Source organism: Mya arenaria, chromosome 4 (genome assembly GCF_026914265.1).
Source record: "Mya arenaria isolate MELC-2E11 chromosome 4, ASM2691426v1".
Lineage (NCBI taxonomy): Eukaryota > Metazoa > Mollusca > Bivalvia > Myida > Myidae > Mya > Mya arenaria.
Genome location: NC_069125.1, coordinates 17,795,749 through 17,815,298, shown reverse-complemented (window position 1 = coordinate 17,815,298; position 19,550 = coordinate 17,795,749). Strand labels below are relative to the sequence as shown.

The 19,550-nt window shown below is 34.1% G+C and overlaps 2 protein-coding genes across 2 annotated transcripts; both read right to left on the bottom strand.

The window, feature by feature from the left end:
- Positions 1–3,822: 3,822 nt before the first annotated feature.
- Positions 3,823–5,450, bottom strand: LOC128230671 (acetylcholine receptor subunit gamma-like). Its single transcript, XM_052943116.1, has 4 exons — positions 5,344–5,450; positions 4,643–4,808; positions 4,122–4,262; positions 3,823–3,837 (listed from the first exon to the last, which is right to left on the bottom strand). The coding sequence occupies exons 1-4, from the start codon at positions 5,403–5,405 to the stop codon at positions 3,823–3,825; spliced, it is 384 nt and encodes a 127-aa protein (XP_052799076.1). The 5' UTR covers positions 5,406–5,450.
- Positions 5,451–8,834: 3,384 nt separating this feature from the next.
- On the bottom strand, positions 8,835–17,908 carry LOC128232765 (neuronal acetylcholine receptor subunit beta-3-like). Its single transcript, XM_052946495.1, has 9 exons — positions 17,512–17,908; positions 16,233–16,384; positions 14,377–14,421; positions 13,395–13,504; positions 12,097–12,259; positions 11,067–11,194; positions 10,498–10,748; positions 10,144–10,297; positions 8,835–9,768 (listed from the first exon to the last, which is right to left on the bottom strand). The coding sequence occupies exons 1-9, from the start codon at positions 17,540–17,542 to the stop codon at positions 9,498–9,500; spliced, it is 1,305 nt and encodes a 434-aa protein (XP_052802455.1). The 5' UTR covers positions 17,543–17,908; the 3' UTR covers positions 8,835–9,497.
- Positions 17,909–19,550: the final 1,642 nt, after the last annotated feature.

Genomic DNA, 19,550 nt, shown 5'->3' with positions numbered 1-19,550 from the left:
CAGAATGCCCAGTAGCGTGACATCCGCCCTTGTTTCCATACAGACAACTGGCGCGGCGTTTCATTGGACGAGTTCATTGAGTGTACATATAAAATATATACCCAATAGGATAGCGCGGATGTTGGCAGACTTGGAGCTCGCGAATCGTTACAAAAACAATTCATAATGAGTAATATAGGACATAGAGCGCTGTAGTGGGTGTCATCAGCTCAAGCGATTTAACGGTGTATGGAGTACTTTGGTATAATGAAGCAACCCGAGCAAGCAATCTGAATAACTATTCAAACAAGTACGTTCTTAAGAATTTAAATCCAAATCGGTTGGTATTACTACCGGCAAAGCAGAGTATCGAAACAACAGTTTTTAGACTAATTCAGCTCACAGAATTAGACATTCATGATAAGATGTTTGCTATAGATTTGTTTAATCAACGACTAAGAGAATCAACAACACATAATGTGAAAGAGATTGAAGTTGCACGAGTTTGAATTACATGATAGTGTTTCTGTTTTTATGTTTTTATTATATAACCACCATAAATCTACACACCATACATATCGCAAAGTAAGGTAGTTCTCATTCCACTCCAGGGCAATACGGCTGTATTTCACTCTACTGTCACATCATAAACGTATCATGTTAAAATGACATCATAAAACTAAACAAGTTCGACATTAAATGACATTTATAATGCAAATATGTGTCTTTGAAGTGATTTTAACCATTAATCCATATAAAAAGCGTTATTAGTAAGTACTGCGTTTTAACCCTGAATGTTGTATTCGAATCTCCCTAGACTTTTACAGATTTTGATTTCAGTCGTCTTGCGCCCCGTGATATCCAAATATGCAAAAATCCACTCGAGTCGAATGAAAACTCGGTAATAATTACCCTATTAAACAACAAAAGATAAGCAATCAATATGATGAAGCTATTATATTTAAATGCAGAAAAAGTATGAAAAATATCCAAATGTCTGATTATGCTACACTTAGGCGATAATTTTGTATAAAGATTCAGCAATTCAAAAGAGTACATTTATACCAAAGGGTAAGTTCTGTAATCTAATTCTAAATGTACTTGTTTCGCTTTTCAAACTTTTGTCGAACTGTTCTGATTTTTTTATCCATTTTATTTCTCTTTTTGTCAAACCAATCTCTTACATTTATTTGTTCTGCTAGATTACCATGCCTGGAAAAGGAGAATACGCTTTTTAAAGACCCCATAAATACTATAGATAAACATGGTATACAGAAGAATTTTACAGGAAATTAAGCACACGTGCCAGAGAATCGTTTCACCAATAAAATATTTGATTTTTTTAATTCAATGAGTATCAAACAATTATCACAACGTGATTTAGGTAGTATACAACAGACTAATGTGATTGCACACCACCCCCGCTTGTATCTCCCTGGGCTTGGAGATTTATACAAAAGCCAAGTGTGAACAATATCTGCATGCTAAGGAAGAACCCAAACAGGACTCTGTCCATTAAAAACGCAACTTCTACGTCGTTGTATGGGCAGCCTTTGTCTGGGACATTCTCTTTCACGCCTCTGTTATTTCTGTTTTTTCCATGTCTTGATTCACGTTGTCGTGTTTGGGCGAAACTATATTGACAGGGTGGTCGCTGGTCCTCCTGATACAAACATTGGTGAAAAAAAGAATATTATAATAAATACGCAAAATTGCTGTACTTAATTATGTTAAGCAATTAAGACAAATCCTATTCGCTATTTACTAACCGTGACGAGAATTGCAGTTGAAAATTCAAGACCCAAAGTGACGACAAAAATGTAAGCGGTTAGCTTACAGAGGTTAATCGTCGGATGACTGCGTGCGACCCATTTTTATTCTGATGAATGGAGTTTCAGAACATAAATCAATCTTGGGTATCCGCAGATGAATAAGGTTGCGTAAACAGACATACCGGTATAGCGAAATATTTGCAAGAAACGTTGTAATTTTCTGTGCTTTTGGTCCTGGTTGGTATCCTTTAGCATCATAGGTGTGAATCTGGCAACTCGTTACTGTCAGTATGGTCTCAAAGGAGCATACGATGATGATCACGAGAAGATACACGCCTGTAAATAAGAAACACTAGTGTTATTTCACTTCAATAATGTAGCAAAATACATGTAATGAAACTATGACACTAAGATCATTTAAATTTACGACTTAAATTGACTATTACTTGTATTGAAACGGCCATCGAGTTAGTTTAGGCTTATATTGTCATCTGTAATAATGAAATTCAGTGGCTAATTTGGGCAAAACAGGGTCCGTCGGTTGTGGGATTAGCCAGGTACCACCTAAGACAAAAATAGTAAAAAGACCCTGGCTTTTACCTAAGCATATAGTAATCGTTTACTACAACTTCTAAAAGATTCATTTAGGTTATTTTATACTCGATTATTCGATCGAAAACAAAAACTGAATATTCGAATATCAATTTCGCCAATTGTTTGCATTCGTGATTCATACTTATTTATTTTAACTCGATGCAGCTGATATGAATCATTCTTGATGTCGTTTTCTCGACAAAAACCAGAACATGTGTTCATTTGAATGGCCAAGAAAACGTTTCACTGGTGAGGATCAAACCAACTACCTTTGGACTCTTAGATGCTGTCGTCAAAGATATTTTTAGCTAGCATCCAATATTGATGAATTGCTCTTAATTGTATGTAAACTTTATATTATTTATATTATATATGTTACAAGCTATACAAATGACTTCAGAGTATGGATACGAGTAATAAATGTTTGTGTGCGCGATACAAAAACGTAGTTTTTGAGCTTAACATTGGATTTGAAAATTTATTGCGTTTTTTTTGTCATGTGGGATGAAAATACTTGTTATTTATGGTTTAAATCTTGATGTGTGTATGTTTCTTTTAAATATTATATAATTATACAATATATATACGATCACTTTACCCGCTTTGGTGGAGTAATAAACCATTCGTTAAGTTGAATTTCTTTTTTTCAAAACAAATCCGGAGCACAGTAGGATGAATTGTTTAAGGAATCCGTTGCATTAATATTTATGCGAAAAACTACAGAAATAAGCTCAGTAGCAGAAAGTTTTAATATAAACTCGGTTTAATTGCACTGGGTCAACGCCAAAGACATAAATCATAAAAACAAAATAATCACAAACAAGAAACATGGAAGAACAACACAAAACTCATCAAAGAGCACAGTGCATGCATACTATATATATAAAACTAGGCATATTTATCTAGGATTGTTAGGTTCCGCCTTGGAACGGCCAGTAAAATGTAAATTTACTGGGGGTTTAAACCAGTTTAAGTCCACAAACGTCACTCTTATCCAACGTTAATATATCAAAACTTCAACCATTTGGGATTTCAGTGAACAAGCTTATTTTTGGTTCGGATTTCTTAAAACTAACGTCTTACAAAATCTAAGTTTACAAAATATGTCTCACGAAGTTCCCTCAACTCGCGAAACATTTCAAACCATTTCACCAAGACATGTCCTAAGTAAGCCCTCATCCCCCCCCCCCCCAACATTAAAAATGAAAACAATGCAATTCGAATGTTATGAAAACAGTACTTACTCAGCTGGCATGTTTGGGGCGAAATCGGCGAAATTGCGTCCGACACAATTGTCATGATGACCGACATTGATAATAGAATGGTCAATGCAAATCCATTCTTCTCACCGCTTTCAACCGGAAGTACAAATACAAAATTGCCTACTATGGCAAGAATGACCGGAAGTATCATGTTGATCAGGTACTAGGAAACTTTTCTTTTAAGACGAAGGTTAAACATGACTCCTGGGAGAGTATCACTGCCATCTGTTCTGAAATGTAAAAGTCAAAATTCGCTTAGCATTCTTTTATGATTTTATTATCAATGTATTTGAGCTCAGTCAATTTGTGTATTTTTATTGGTAGCAACATCAAAAGAGTTCCATCAATTCATACACTACAAACTTAAACAAAGATGCATGCATTATTATATAGATTTTGAAAATGACCAAAATCAAAGAAATCCCTTAAGTGCATCAATTAATTTCTTGAGAATAGTTTTTTTTGCAATAGCAATACATTAAGGAAGGGTTTTGGTAATAGTGTTAAGATTCACCTCAATAATATACCACGTGTAATTCTGCACACTGGTGAAAACCAAGTCCCACTCTCCATTTTCTTCGAATAAAACAGTTTCGACCGTTTGAGATTTAGAGAACAGATTGAGGTCGTTGGCGTATATTGTCCTCGGACTTATCTAGAATTGTAAAGGACAAGAAGTTATCAGCAGTTATATGATATCCTTTGTGCAACGTAGATATTAAAATGTCAGCCAACTTTTAATCCCACTCATTAAAATTCCTTCAAATCAAATTTCAACAATTACAAATAATAAGAACCTTTAAATATCTTTATTAATAAAATGTTAATAACTATTGTTATGGTTACCGCCTAAACACGGACAAAAAAAAAACACGAGATCATTCAGGTAGTAAATGAGTTGACGAATATTGACTAAACCTCACACTTGTCACAACATTTATCAATAATAGTAAAATTAAAATGTAAACATACCAATGTGCTCTTAACTATGTCAGTTGTTAATACGACGCAGTTTAGAAAAGCTATCAAACTCACAAATATTTCACAGTTCTGTGTATCAAACGGGTAGTACTCAACGTTGATTTGACACTGTGCAACAAAGTTGGTCGATGTGTACCACTCTATAGTTCCCGTATTATAAGCGTACAGGTACGAGCCGTCCATCCCGTCTTGCGTATTCAACAAGCTTATTCCATCTGCTCTGAAGTGAGAATTGTTATAGATGTACATTAACCCTTAACAATCAAACAAGGATTTTAAAAGGTTGTTGGGGACGGCCGGTAAAGCGAGGCAACAGCCATCGTTGTCGAACATCCAGTGTGACCTATTCTGTTATATTCCATTCATCTATGAATAGTGTTTTGGAGTGGATTTATTGTTGGGTTTTAACGATGAGGAGTTAAAATTGATTCAACAAGTCGAATAAAACATTGAAAAAAAAATCGAAACTGTTTCTTGTATACCGAATCGACATTTTTTTCGTTGTTTACCGTTGTTGAAAAGAACTTGGTTTCCTAGCAATGACAAATAACAAAATAAACCAAAAACTTCAAGTTGCATAGGAATTATTGCGTGTCAGCAATGCACGCTCTGTTTGGTAAAATATGCTCTGAGTATTTAAATCGTATTTTATAAAAAAAAAAATGAAGTGAAAAACATATATTGATGATATTAGATATAGATACCGTCAATATAAGTAATTTGACTAAAGAACGATACGGCATTCTTCAACATACGCGTTGCTAAGCACTATAGGCGGCATCCAAACGTCCTTTACGGACATCGGAGTATCATACATGTCGCTGTAATCCGTTGCGTTCCAGGAAAGTCTAGGATCAGTCCATGTATGAAACATAGGGAACAGTACATGTACATGTCTGTATTTGCTGATGGTTTGCAGCTTTATCATATACCCATCTTAAATCCACAAGCAATATAAATCTCATACAAAATACGGTAGATCATATTCCATTCCAGTGAAACACGGCCTTATTCCACTCTTCTGATGTTAAACATAAAAGTATCATAGTGCGATGCTAAAATGCAGTCATAAAACAAAATAGTAGGTCATTAAAAATGACACTAATTATAAATGCATGCGTCTTTAGAGTGGTTTTAACAGGAATGTATATAATTAAAGGGTTATTAGTACTGTGTTTTGATCCAGAATGTCGTATTCGACTCTCGTGGAATTTAGTCTATTTTGATTTCAGTCGGCTTGATCCTCATGAAATCCGAATCTGAGGTACTCTTCATTTAAGATGCACTATTACGCCCAAATAAGATTTACCACAATTAATAATATTGTTTTAATATTCCAAAAAGGATGACTAAATGTCGAAAACAACGGTTCTTTTAAAGGATACCGAGTATAATTAGAAAGAAATGAGCATCAAACATGGTATCTGGTAACCTTATGAGATTATAGTAGATCACAGTAAATCTTTTAGCATTCACCAATCATTTAATATTTTTGCGCTTTCTGCTATTAAATACACGGTTACAATATTGTTATCAGTAAGTAATATTTTCCATAAATGCATTATTTAGAAAGTAGTTAAAGGTTTATCAGTCAAAATGAATGTTTGTTATACATGTGTATGTATTGATTTTGAATAAGAGTGTCACTTTAAGGTATAAGCCATGTGATACAATTCGGGTCACAACGGGTTACATCGACATGTATCGCCCTCGCCGTAACAGATCAAGACGAATATCAGACGTATTCGGTCTGTATAGGATGTTGTTTTAAACAAGTATCAATTAATTAGTTTAGATTGTAATTATTTAACAACGTTCATTAAAAAAAGATGTTGCGCGAGAGAGTGGTCATGTGTTGTTGGAAAAACTGGAGAATCCGGAGACAAGTAGGTTACTTGTCCGGCTTGGCGACAACTCACATAATATATATGCGTTTTAAACAATATAATGCCAATAATTGCCATCTTATCTAAATGTTTCATTTGCAATACACACAAAAACATTTAAAATCAGATTTGTATGTTTTTTGTAGGTGATTTGTTTACGCAAAATTGCTGTATTTTTTGTAATAAGAGCTGAAACATGAAATAAATATTGCCTTGCCTTTTCAGACCATGAATGAGAATGCATCATAATAAGACTTCAGAAGTGAATCTATCACAAAAATGCAGAAACTTACACAGTAGATATATCCTACCAAATGAATTTGTTGTGCAACAATGTCCTGAAATAGCAGTATTTCATCTCAATTTGAAAGAATTTCGAAGAACACATGCATAACTTACATAATTATTAAGAAATCAATAAGTTCAAAATTGAAATACGTTAGGTTTTTAAAGATTGACATGCTTTTCATAACAGAAAGAACTATATTGTGCTTTAAAGTTAAATAAGAAAATATTTAAACATGCCTCATTTAGGACAGAATGATTGGAATTTCATTATATTTATTGAATTAATCCTTACCAAAGACACAATATGCAGAACTCCCATCAAAATATCGACCTCTGTAAGACTGAGGGGCCGATAGTTTTCTTGTACCCTGTCAATAAGTCAGTCAGTTTCAAGAGCACTGGCATTAACAAGGTCAAAGGAAAGAGTTGGTGTCGTTGAACAAGCTAGAAGTAACGCTAAGCCTGAAATGCAAATTTGTAGAATGTATAACTTATTCAGATTTGTAATCATGAAAATCACAAAATCATAAAACACACATTGGTATTAAAATTATTTCAGGATAAAAAATAAATAAATAAACAAACAAAGGAATTAATAAATGAACGAAAGAAAGGCGAAAGAAAGAACGAAAGAAAGAACGAAAGAACGAAAGAAAGAACGAAAGAACGAAAGAAAGAAAGAACGAAAGAACGAAAGAACGAAAGAACGAAAGAAAGAAAGAAAGAAAGAAAGAAAGAAAGAAAGAAAGAAAGAAAGAAAGAAAGAAAGAAAGAAAGAAAGAAAGAAAGAAAAGAAAGAAATAAAGAAAAATATTACCGAAATAGAGTGCAGCCACCATCCTTGCTCCTTCGATGACACTCCGTTTTTAATAGTTCAAATACGCACACTCTCATGATATTTATTACTTGCGGGATATCGATCGTACAAATGGACGTCATTTATATTACTTATTGGTAAAAATTTTGGTCTCCAATCCGGACTAATAAGTGATGGATTTTTTCACCTGAATATTTTTTTTTTGGTTTTCTCTTTATTCGCTCATGAAACAATCACGGTCCAAACTGATGTATTAAGCCAAATTATATGTTGATACAGGGAAACATTGAACTCGAAACAGCCGGCATGTTTCCTTAACTGTAACATAACGTTGCAATTGTGAATTGAACCATTTAGTAAAGTGTGATTATGAGTGTATAGTTGATTTTCAATCAAAGACTTATAAAAATACTTAATGTAAAATTTAAAATAGCTTAGATACCTTTGCCTTATAAAACTGGTTTGGAGCGAATTAAAACCATCTTGCTTTTAACATAGGAAGATAGCAGTTAACACTTTATTTTAAAAGTTATTATGATAAGTCAACAGCCATTTAGAAATAAGTATTTAGTTGTGGACATTGAACTGTCAATATCATCATCGACAAACAACAGGAACCTGACGTAAACGGAACATAATGATCTTTGCTTCGTAACTTCCTGAAACACGGCTTTCAGATGCAGATAAAACAACCGACCTGGGTTTAACAGAATGTAATTCGGTTTGAAGGATACCACTGAATGGTGGACACTGACATAGTTTGGCAGGTTTAAGTGAACATTGGTCACTATACTGAGCTTCTATGGTATGAGCGTTAAGTTTATAAAAGTAACTACATGGATACGCCCAGCTGTGTTCAAAACTATGTGAAATAAGTTTTTTAATACGAATATTTAAGACTTTACTTGAAACCACCTTTTTTCATTATTTTTTTCAAGATATATAACGTTTTAGCTTAGTCAGAGAATTTACAATGGTAATTTTACTTGAAAAATAGTTGTAAATGTACAGAACAAAACAATCACGATAAAATTGAGAAGGAAGCTTAATTGCACCTTGTACTATAATACTATGAAAACTACAGGGACAAGACGAATAGCCAAACATTCAAACATAAACCCTGTAAAGGGGCACAAGGCAAGATGCCCAAATGACAACAAGAACAAGAACAAATAATGAGACAAATGTATAAACACCACATACACAAAAACAAGCACCATAAGCAGAACATACGATAAATCAATGTATACCGCACCGGAATGGTCAGTTAAAAACGAGTTCACTGGAACACATGTCTACTGGGGGCTTTACTAGTCTGTATGTTTGTCCAACTATTTATGTCACGCTGCCGTTAAAATTTGATCAGAAGCTAAGACATGTTAAAGATCAACTTCTTTGGAATATATTGAACTACATTTCGAATATGTGGCGTTTTATATATAAATATGTTGTTTTTACGTATAATAAATATACGTACATTTATGAACAACATATTTTCGATTACAGCATTTTGCTACAAAACTTATTATAAGATAAAAGTAACATGATTTTATCATATCATACCATTATTTCAATTGTTCAAATGAACAGAATGTATATCAAACCTATAACATGAAAAGTTACAAAATGGAATGATGCGATAACAGTGACAAATGTTAACTTCAACAACTGACAATGGCTATCATCAATTTGGTTAGTTAGCATGCACAGCTCACTGCATTTTGAAATGGCGTATATAATTATTTGTTTGTACATTTTCACAAATATTAAAGTTAAACAAGCTCAGCGCGTTCGGAATGAAAATCTCAAAAAAAGTTTCCCAACAACACTTGAATCTTTGTCATTACAAGACTGCTACAATGGTCACCCGATATTTTAGCTGACAAAGACTGAATAATCCGCCAATTGGAGAGCATTTTCAAAATTGGTTTGCACCTCCCATTTGGAGAGCAATGAAGAATGCCGTGGTTGTAGCTGTCTGAACTATTAGAAATACGAAGAAGTTCACTCTGTCGAAGATGAATGCGCATTCCTCGTAAGTATATGCAATATTTTCTCCTTTGACGTCATAATTGCCATCGTTACCTTCCCAAGCCTTCTTCTTTTCGCCGAGATCTTCTTTTGTATATTTCTTTTCAGAGAGAGATTTTGTGTTAGATCTTGTGTCATCTGCGCCACTTCGAGGGCGTCTGAAAGGAGACACGTGTGAAATGTAGCAATAAAGGGACTCAGCATACAATTTAATCATGTTGCATTTGAATTTCTTAAATCATTTTATTATATCGTTCCTACTTTGTATATCTTTTTCTGAAAATAATACACAAGACACGAATACATGTATTCTACGTATAATGATTAACTACAAGTTACACTTGATAATTAAATGAATTATATTTGTAATTGACAGCAGAACATTTATCAAAACAAAAAAGTCAATATACATATCATGGTATAAAAATAACATTCACGTAAAAATAACCAGACAAAGGGTTTGTTATATTTTGTTTAATAAAACAATATCATTTTCAAGCAAGTCTAATTTACTAGTTAGCTAGTTAACTTACCCATAACAGGAGATTTTTGCCACGGTTAAGATGAGTTTCTGCAATCTGGACCCCGGGATGTATCCCTTGGCGTGATAGGAGTGAACTTGACAGGACAACACTGTACACAACGTCTCGACGGAACAGATGATGAAGACGACCAAAGTGTATACACCTAGATTAGAAATATCGAATATTATGCCAAACATATTATACTGACTGATAAATAAACTTCAAGTACTCAACAACTCGCTTTCCTGGGTTCTCCGGTTTTCCCCACAACAAAAGAACATACTCTCGCGCCAAAGAGAGACCTAATAACTTGATTCATTATAACTGCATATATTTACACAGTTTAAACTAACAATGACTTACTAAGTTGGCATGTCTGTGTCGAGATTGGGGGAATATTGTCTGAAACAGTTGTCATAACAACGGACATAGAGAGCAAGATGGTTAGAGCGAATCCAATCTTCTCTCCACTTTCAATCGGAAGTACAAACACGAAAGCACCGACAACTGCTAGAATAATGACAGGAAGTATCATGTTCATCATATAGTATGAATACTTCCGGCGCAACAGTAGCGAAAACCTTACACCCGGAAGAGGGGTTTCACCAACAGTTCTGTAAATAAAAGTTTAACAATTGTGTAAGGTTTTTTTGGGAATACCTGTACGGTTTGCTAAAGTTGCACAAACAGGTTAGTTTACTTGTACACAAATTATATGAGGCTAAAATTGTTTTTGCATATACATTAATGTTTGATTTGTTTTGTTTATTAATGTGGCTTAATTAGATTATGTAATTATTTATATCCAGTTCACCTCTTTATACATTTTGTGGCAAAATAACGAATAAAGAATGAATGCAAAACGTTTATGTGAGAACATTAATACATGTAAATAATGCATGTGGGTGTTTCAATGTATGTAACGTATGTACCTTGTGTAATTTTCAAGCCCTGCAGTAACTAGGTCCCATTCACCATTTTCTTCGTAAAGGTCAAGTAGCAAAGATGTTGAAGTCGTAAACAGAGATACCTCGGCTGCAGAATAGGACCAACTCGTGAACTAGAAGAAAACGATTAAAAATAAGAAAATAGAAAGTGAATAGGTTATTTTTCTTTGCCAAGAAGTGAATTGATATCATTCTAGGTCAAATTAGCTATGTTGTAGATTATATTTTTCATTGCACCTTCATCGTCATACACAATGTGTATAAGTGTTAATACTGTTTAATGATGTTAATACTGAGTAATGCTTTACTACTGTTTAATGCTGTCAATACTGACTGTTTTATGCGGTCAATACTGTTTAATGCTGCCAATACTAACTGTTTAATGTTACAAATACCTTTTTTGTTAAAAAAAACTGTTTAATGTTGTTAATACAGTGTCATGGTGTTAATACTGTTAAATGATGTTGATACTAACTGTTTGATGCTGTAAATACTGTTTTATGCCGTCAATACTGTTTAATGCTGCCAATTCTAACTGTTAAATGTTACAAATACCGTTTAATGTTGTTAAAACTATTTAATGCTGTTAATACAGTGTCATGGTGTTAATACTGTTAAATGATGTTAATACTAACTGTTTGATGCTGTCAATACTGTTTAATGCTGTTTATACTGTTTAATGCTGCCAATACTAACTGATTGGTGTTGTTAATACTGTTTAATGTTGTTTATACTGTTTAATGCTGTTTATACTGTTTAATGCTGCCAATACTAACTGATTGGTGTTGTTAATACTGTTTAATGTTGTTTATACTGTTAAATGCTCGTTGACAGAATATTCAAGGAAAGCAATGTAAAATGTTATTGTTTATCATACAACAGGTAATATTGACTGATTAAGTAATGCAAAAGAAATATCTTAAAAATATTTTCCAAAAATAAGCATTAAATGGGATAAACATGCATAAAACTCGGACTAATTGATCCTTATTTTGAGTTGAATACCCCCACTTACTATCATGAAGCATCGTTGCTGGTCAAAGGGGTAATACGTGATGTCGACGGTACACTGGGACACAATATTTGCCGCTGTTACCCACAAGACTATCCCTGCACTCACAGTCACATAGGATCCAGCCATACCATCATAGTCGCTAATGAGTTCTATGCCATTAGCTCTGTAATTCTAATAGCTGTTATAATTTGTGTTAAATAAACTCAGTGGTCATAAATAGATATCTAATAGTTTGATGTTGGTTTTAATTAGTTTTCACAAATGTTTTGCTATATGATTGCCTCTGTTAATTAATTTGATTCAGATTGAACATCATGAAATATTTCTTTTATGTGGCTTTTATAAACATGTCCAAATTCTAAAGCGTTTACTAACGGGCCATGGTAAATTAATTGTTTTGTTTTGAAAGTGTATTACACTTAATTTGAAAACACATTCTTTCAGATTGCTGAGCAATGAAGAATGTTTTCATTTAGTTTAAACTTATTTATCTTACAACGATTGTGAAACTAGTTATTACAACATTATTATAATCAGTCACGTTGGTACGATTTTACGCGAGAGTGTGGTCTTGTGTTGTGGGAGAAACCGGAGATCCCGGAGAAAACCCACTTGTCCGGCTTGGTAACCACATACCAAACTCACATGCGCCCAAACCGGGAATCGAATCCGGGTCGGCTAGGTAAGAGTGAGAGCGCTAACCACTGCGCTAACCGGACAACCAATGCCAAAACATTTTATTGTAAAATACCTATTTCTTTTGAGTTCTGCAACATACAATTTCGACTCTGAATCTGAAGGCACAACAATCTACCGATTTGTTTTCTTTTCAAAACCTTTAAACATAGAGGTGTTCATATTCATGAACTAAAAGTGCACAAATATAAAGCGTTACAGACAATTGTTGTTATGCAATAGGCCCACAACTATGAAAATACCTTAGCCACTATTTTATTAAGGTATTTCTCTTTATTTAAACATGCACCTTCAAGCAAAGGGGTGTATCTCTAAATTAGATGAGGTTTATATCTTCAGAGGTACTTGTCTGATTTATCCATAATAACTTATTCCAGTTAAAGGCTATTAATGAAACAAACGGTACGTCATAACACGTCCTAAAAAGTTTGATCTGCACTGTCATGTGACACCATGCATTGACAAGAGAAATACCGTCAACTACTCCTCACTATACAAATTCCAAGAATCATAAACTATTCTCTTGTATGTTATTCAATGATCAGTTAGGACAAGGAAACAAAGTATCACACAATGGGCGCATGACCAGGGTTTTTACTCACGCGTTGTTAAGTACTAAAGGTGGAACCCATACGTCCGACATCTTCATTTGTGTCACCGACAGGCCACCATAATCAGAAGCCGTCCATTTAAGGCGATCATCAGTCCAACTCTGTAATGGATTGGAAACAAATTGGTCAATCGAAACAGTGCCCTTTTGGCAGTGTATATGTTAAGGGATATTTTGTCACTTCTCCGCGTTTTCCGCACATCTAAAAAACATATGTCGCCTTCATCGTTTTTAATGACTTGTATTGTTGATGCAAACATGGCTTTATGTGATTACATTGAAAAATACAAATTATGGGCAAAACGTCTTAAAGATGAGTAAACTGTTTTAAAGAGCAAAGCTTTATCTAATTTATAATTTGCATATGCTCAGTTCTGTTGCCATGGCCCAATTGAACAGTCAAAGGTTGTCAAACAATCAATCGTTGTCAGTCAAACAATCGAGTATATTTTGTAAATAAATTATAGCAGAGGGCTGCATTATCTAGTAGATGAACTTGAAACTGTCGCCAATTACATTCGTGAATAGTTTTGGCATCTGTTCAATTGAATTTTATACATCCTAAATTCGACAACATAATAGAGCGTTTGAAAAGCACCACTTTAACAAACTAGTAAAATTTGCAATTGAGTTTAAATAATTTTCATAATATATGTTTGTACAGGTGTTCCCATTGCCAGGCGCACGAACCGTTTTCCTTTAGTTTGTAGCTTATTACCATTGTAACCATGTATAAAGATGATACATTTATTTTCATTATGTCCGAACCTACCCGAACCAATGTGATGTCATTCACACATGTAACATGTGTTCTCGATGTCGGCCAGATTTTTCAGACTTAAATCTAAAAATACATTTATGACGTAGCAGTTAAACATTGGTCAACACGTATATCAGTAGCGTTCGGCAAATTTCCATGGGCTGATGTGTAAACACTTTTTAAAGGGATCGTTCTTCGGTGTTATCATACTCACGCAGTATATGTAACCAGCTAGGAACATTTGTTGAGATACTATGTCCTGGAAATAGAAGAAATACGCATTTCAATACCATTCAATTCGAATTATTACTTGAAGTGATCTTTAAACAAAAACTTAATATTTTTATTGTTATCTTATTTATTTTAAGTGCTTCTAATTAAAAATCGAAGGTACTCTTGGTGTCACAAAAAGTCGTTGTGTTCGTATTGGAATGATTCTATTTTATATCAGCTTCAAAATAAGAAAAAAATAGATTGGTATACACCTTGTTTACGAAACTTCTAAAGTGATAAATTTATATAAAAAAGTAACAAGTTTACGGTACTGTGGATAATTGTTCTAAAAACGTCCTCACTGCATAACTTGTACTAAACAATCAAGTCTAGCCAAAGAATAGTGATAGTAACTTCAAGATAAAACATATTTAGATAAGTATTTTTTTCTTTTCTTAATATGATCCTAGGGTTGTGCCGATGTCGATTACTATCGAAAATTGATCGAAAAGGCCTATGTCGGCGACAATCGATAGTGAAATTTGAACAATCGATTATAGAAACAAAGGACGTTACCGACTAAATTACTTTCTCTGGATAATGCCAGTTAATGTTGAAATGTTAAGGTGTTAAGGTGTTACAATGTTAAGTTATCTAGTCATATTTTTATCAAGCCAGTAAGTCACTACAGTACCTTTTTACAAATTTTCTTTGTACTTAAACTGCTAAAGGATTGGTTCTCAACTTCTCTTGGTTGTTGCATAAAAGTGATTTTTAAATCATGTTTCCGTTTACTCCTTACCATGTAAAAAAAAAATTCTTGAAAAAACGTTATTGTTAAACATACAGAATATTCAACTGCTTGTTGTACTTGTTATTGACTGATTTTTAAAACAAATTGATATCTTTCTCTGTGTTTATTTTACACAATACTAATTGTAGACAAAAAATTGAGCCTGTGATTTCATGTTCTGTAATAGTAACTTGTAAACACTTTAAGAAAGGTACGCTCTGAATAGATAATGTAATTAATACAATGAAATGAACAAGCAATATTGTAAGGGAACACTGGGGCATAATACTGTATCTGTATGCCTTAAATATGATGACAAAAGATAAATAAATCGTTTAATAATCGATCATTTGGTCGGTTTCATAAACCGATTATCAATAGTAATTTTTCCGTCCGATTCCAAACACTATATGAAACTGTAAAAGTTCGTTGCAATTATATCAATAGTAACTAGTATTAGTACTGTGGATATTAATTATGCAATGAATGATGCTTAAAGAATCTTGTCTAGCCAAATTAAAGTAATAGTCAATTTGACATTATCAACAAAGTTTGATTCAAAAGAAACATTTGCATGCACTTCAAAAATTAGTTTTGATAAACGAAAAAATGTTCAGTGGATTTCTTTTCAATACAGCTTAATGGATTCTCTAATAGAATATTATTCGTTTTAAAAGAAGTAATTTTCGAAGTGCACGTAGTTCACTTTTCAGGTCTCTCGGTGTATACATGACAGAGTCTATGACATACTGACACTATCAGTCTCGGTGTATACATGACAGAGTCTATGACATACTGACACTATCAGTACAATTGTTACGTGCAGACAAAACAATAATGTCGAGATATGTATTATGCACGGACAGACAGACACTATCAGTAACATTGTTACGTGCAGAAAAAAATGTTTTATACACAGAACAATGGTTCCGTTAATGGTATCAGCGTATCGGTAGCATGACGTTATAGAAATTAATATAATGCCTAATGAAGCGTTTGTTTTTATTTCATAGATCTATACAACTGTCTATTCAAAAATAATGATTTATAGAACACAATATTACCAACGAAGTGATGTGGAACAGTCCAGCACCAAGATCGACTTTTGTTGTTTCACTGGGTCGAACATTTTTGTGGTAGCTACTTTTTAAGAATGTCTCCAGAGCACTTGCATTTGATGTGTCATACGTTTGTGAGACTGTTATTAATACTGAAACTAGAGATAAAAATGTTTAAATCATATGACATCTGTTACCTAAAAAAGCGTTATTATAAATGTCATTTTTGATAATATATAGTCTTGATCAATTTCAGTAAACAAATAAAATAATTGTATTGAATGGCCACGATATTCTATTGATTAAAGTGACACTCTTATTCAAAAACAATACATACACATGTATAACAAACATCAATTTTGATTGATAAACAACCTTTAACTACTTACTAAAAATGCATTTATGGAAAATATTAACTACTGATAACATGAGAGTAACCGTGTATTTAATAACAGAAAGCACAAAAATATTAAATGATTGGTGAATGCTAAAAGATTAACTGGGGTCTACTTTGGTCCCATTAGGCAGAAATACCGTGTTATAAGCTCATTTCTTTTAAATTAAACTCGTTATCGTTTCGTTTTGGACAATTATTTATCCTTTTTGGAATATTAAAATAAAAATAAAAATAATTGTGGTAAATCTTATTTGGGAGTAAGAGAGCACCTCGGTCACTGTCTTTGTGGAATTGCCAATCATTAAAATTAATATTTATACTCTTAAGTTACGTACTCTTATGATTAATTAACCAAGTATTCTTAACATGAATACAAACTTTAAATTTTAAAAAGAAGTGAAATAACTTAAAGATTTTGACACCTGCAATTTATGTTTCACAATATGTTTGTTTAGAGGCACCAGGCTCATTGTCTTACAGTCATTTAGATAGAGAACGTGGAAGGAGATATGTAACTTTATCATGAATGTTGGGTTTATCGCCTAAAAGAAAGTGTCAGCAAAACATGCTCCAGGTTTTGGACCTATTTAAAGTCCATTGTAACATGATTTAGCTCACTATTTTTGTTTTGGGTATTATTTGTGTAATCTGGAGTTTTACAAATTTTTACTGCAATGAAGTGAAACTATATTTTATTAAGTGCGATCAATATTGGACATGAAATTTTGCAATATAAGCTAGCCGGATTTTGAACACAGGTGGCATGAAGCTACTTAACACCATACTTGCCCCTCACCCATGGATCTACAAATTAATTTCGAGTTCTCAACGGACAGATGCTCAATAAATCACATACATTTTATTAATGTATTTTAATATACAACATACCTAATAAGAAGCCTGCCAACAAATTATCCATCTCGTGTTTAGATTAATCCAGTGCTAACAGAATCAGTTAATATTTGAACTGGTTCGCTAATAATTTAAACTTAATTATAGAACGGCTAATGCATGTCATTAATACTTCCATTAATGCTGTTTGGACAGTCGGCTATCCCCGTGCGTGTTCAATCAATTTTTATCATTAAATGAAACAAGAGATGAATGTGAGTTTATGAATAGACGTTTCTAGAAATGCATGGGTTCCACTGATGAAAAATCCTCACTGTTTAGAAACTGTAAGACGTTTGTTTGATGAGTTCATACTCTATTACCACTTTATATTATTTGGACAATAGCTTAGATGAAGAAATGACACACATTCTATTATTTGAATTCTAAAAACGAGTATTGGTAAATCATTTTACAAGGCTCATTAAAACCTTGTACAATTTCTATTGCTTTTGAAAACGTTTGAAAGCGAATGATCAATTGCTTTAGATTGATATCACTAATATATTTACAGGTCCGTAAAATAAATAGACATGAGAATAAAGATAACATTTTACGCATTCTTTGTAAATTAAGTTTCAGGCAGTTAAAGACAAGTTAACAAGTAAATTAATGACTATCAAAATAAAGTACTAAAGTATTAACACAAGTATTACGTCATTATTTCGAACACTCAGCCGACCATAGAATACAAAACGATACGATTAAAATAAGTATTTGTCTTTCAGTTGTTTTATTGATAATGGCTGAACGCTGACTCCAAGCATTTGTTTTTATACGAATGCAGGTCCAGCATCATTGGCAAACAACACGTCCAGCATCATTGGCAAACGCACGTCAAGCATCATTGGCAAACAACACGTCAAGCATCATTGGCAAACGCACGTCCAGCATCATTGGCAAACAACACGTCCAGCATCATTGGCAAACGCACGTCAAGCATCATTGGCAAACAACACGTCCAGCATCATTGGCAAACGCACGTCCAGCATCATTGGCAAACGCACGTTCAGCATCATTGGCAAACAACACGTCCAGCATCATTGGCAAACAACACGTCCAGCATCATTGGCAAACAACACGTCCAGCATCATTGGCAAACAACACGTTCAGCATCACTGGCAAACAACACGTCAAGCATCATTGGCAAACAACACGTTCAGCATCATTGGCAAACAACACGTCAAGCATCATTGGCAAACAACACGTCCAGCATCATTGGCAAACAACACGTTCAGGATCATTGGCAAATGCACGTTCAGCATCACTGGCAAACAACACGTCCAGCATCATTGGCAAACAACACGTCCAGTCTCATTGGCAAACGCACGTCCAGCATCATTCGCAAACAACACGTCCAGCATCATTGGCAAACAACACGTTCAGCATCACTGGCAAGCAACACGTCAAGCATCATTGGCAAACAACACGTCAAGCATCATTGGCAAACGCACGTCCAGCATCATTGGCAAACAACCGTTCAGCATCATTTGCAAACGCACGTTCAGCATCATTGGCAAACAACACGTCAAGCATCATTGGCAAACAACACGTCAAGCATCATTGGCAAACGCACGTCCAGCATCAATAGCAAACCACACGTTCAGCATCATTGGCAAACGCACGTCCAGCATCAATAGCAAACCACACGTTCAGCATCATTGGCAAACGCACGTCCAGCATCATTGGCAAACCACACGTTCAGCATCATTGGCAAACGCACGTCCAGCATCATTGGCAAACAATACGTCCAGCATCATTGGCAAACGCACGTCAAGCATCATTGGCAAACAACACGTCCAGCATCATTGGCAAACGCACGTCAAGCATCATTGGCAAACAACACGTCCAGCATCATTGGCAAACGCACGTCCAGCATCATTGGCAAACGCACGTCCAGCATCATTCGCAAACAACACGTTCAGCATCATTGGCAAAACGCACGTTCAAACAAATTTCTTATCACAACTTCAGTAACTTTAGAACGTTTATATATATGTAGTTTAGGTACCAGATTAAAACGGCTTCTGTATTGA

Excerpts from the sequence above, each read along its gene's own strand:
- LOC128230671 (XM_052943116.1), bottom strand. The coding sequence starts at position 5,405 with ATGTATGATACTCCGATGTCCGTAAAGGACGTTTGGATGCCGCCTATA. Across the intron at positions 4,809-5,343 it reads CCTATAGTGCTTAGCAACGC|AGCAGATGGAATAAGCTTGT; the intron begins GTATGTTGAAGA and ends TTCTCACTTCAG. Across the intron at positions 4,263-4,642 it reads CACAGAACTGTGAAATATTT|ATAAGTCCGAGGACAATATA; the intron begins GTGAGTTTGATA and ends TTACAATTCTAG.
- LOC128232765 (XM_052946495.1), bottom strand. The coding sequence starts at position 17,542 with ATGGATAATTTGTTGGCAGGCTTCTTATTAG. Across the intron at positions 12,260-13,394 it reads CCTTTAGTACTTAACAACGC|AGCTAATGGCATAGAACTCA; the intron begins GTGAGTAAAAAC and ends TTAGAATTACAG. Across the intron at positions 11,195-12,096 it reads AGCAACGATGCTTCATGATA|TTCACGAGTTGGTCCTATTC; the intron begins GTAAGTGGGGGT and ends GTTTTCTTCTAG.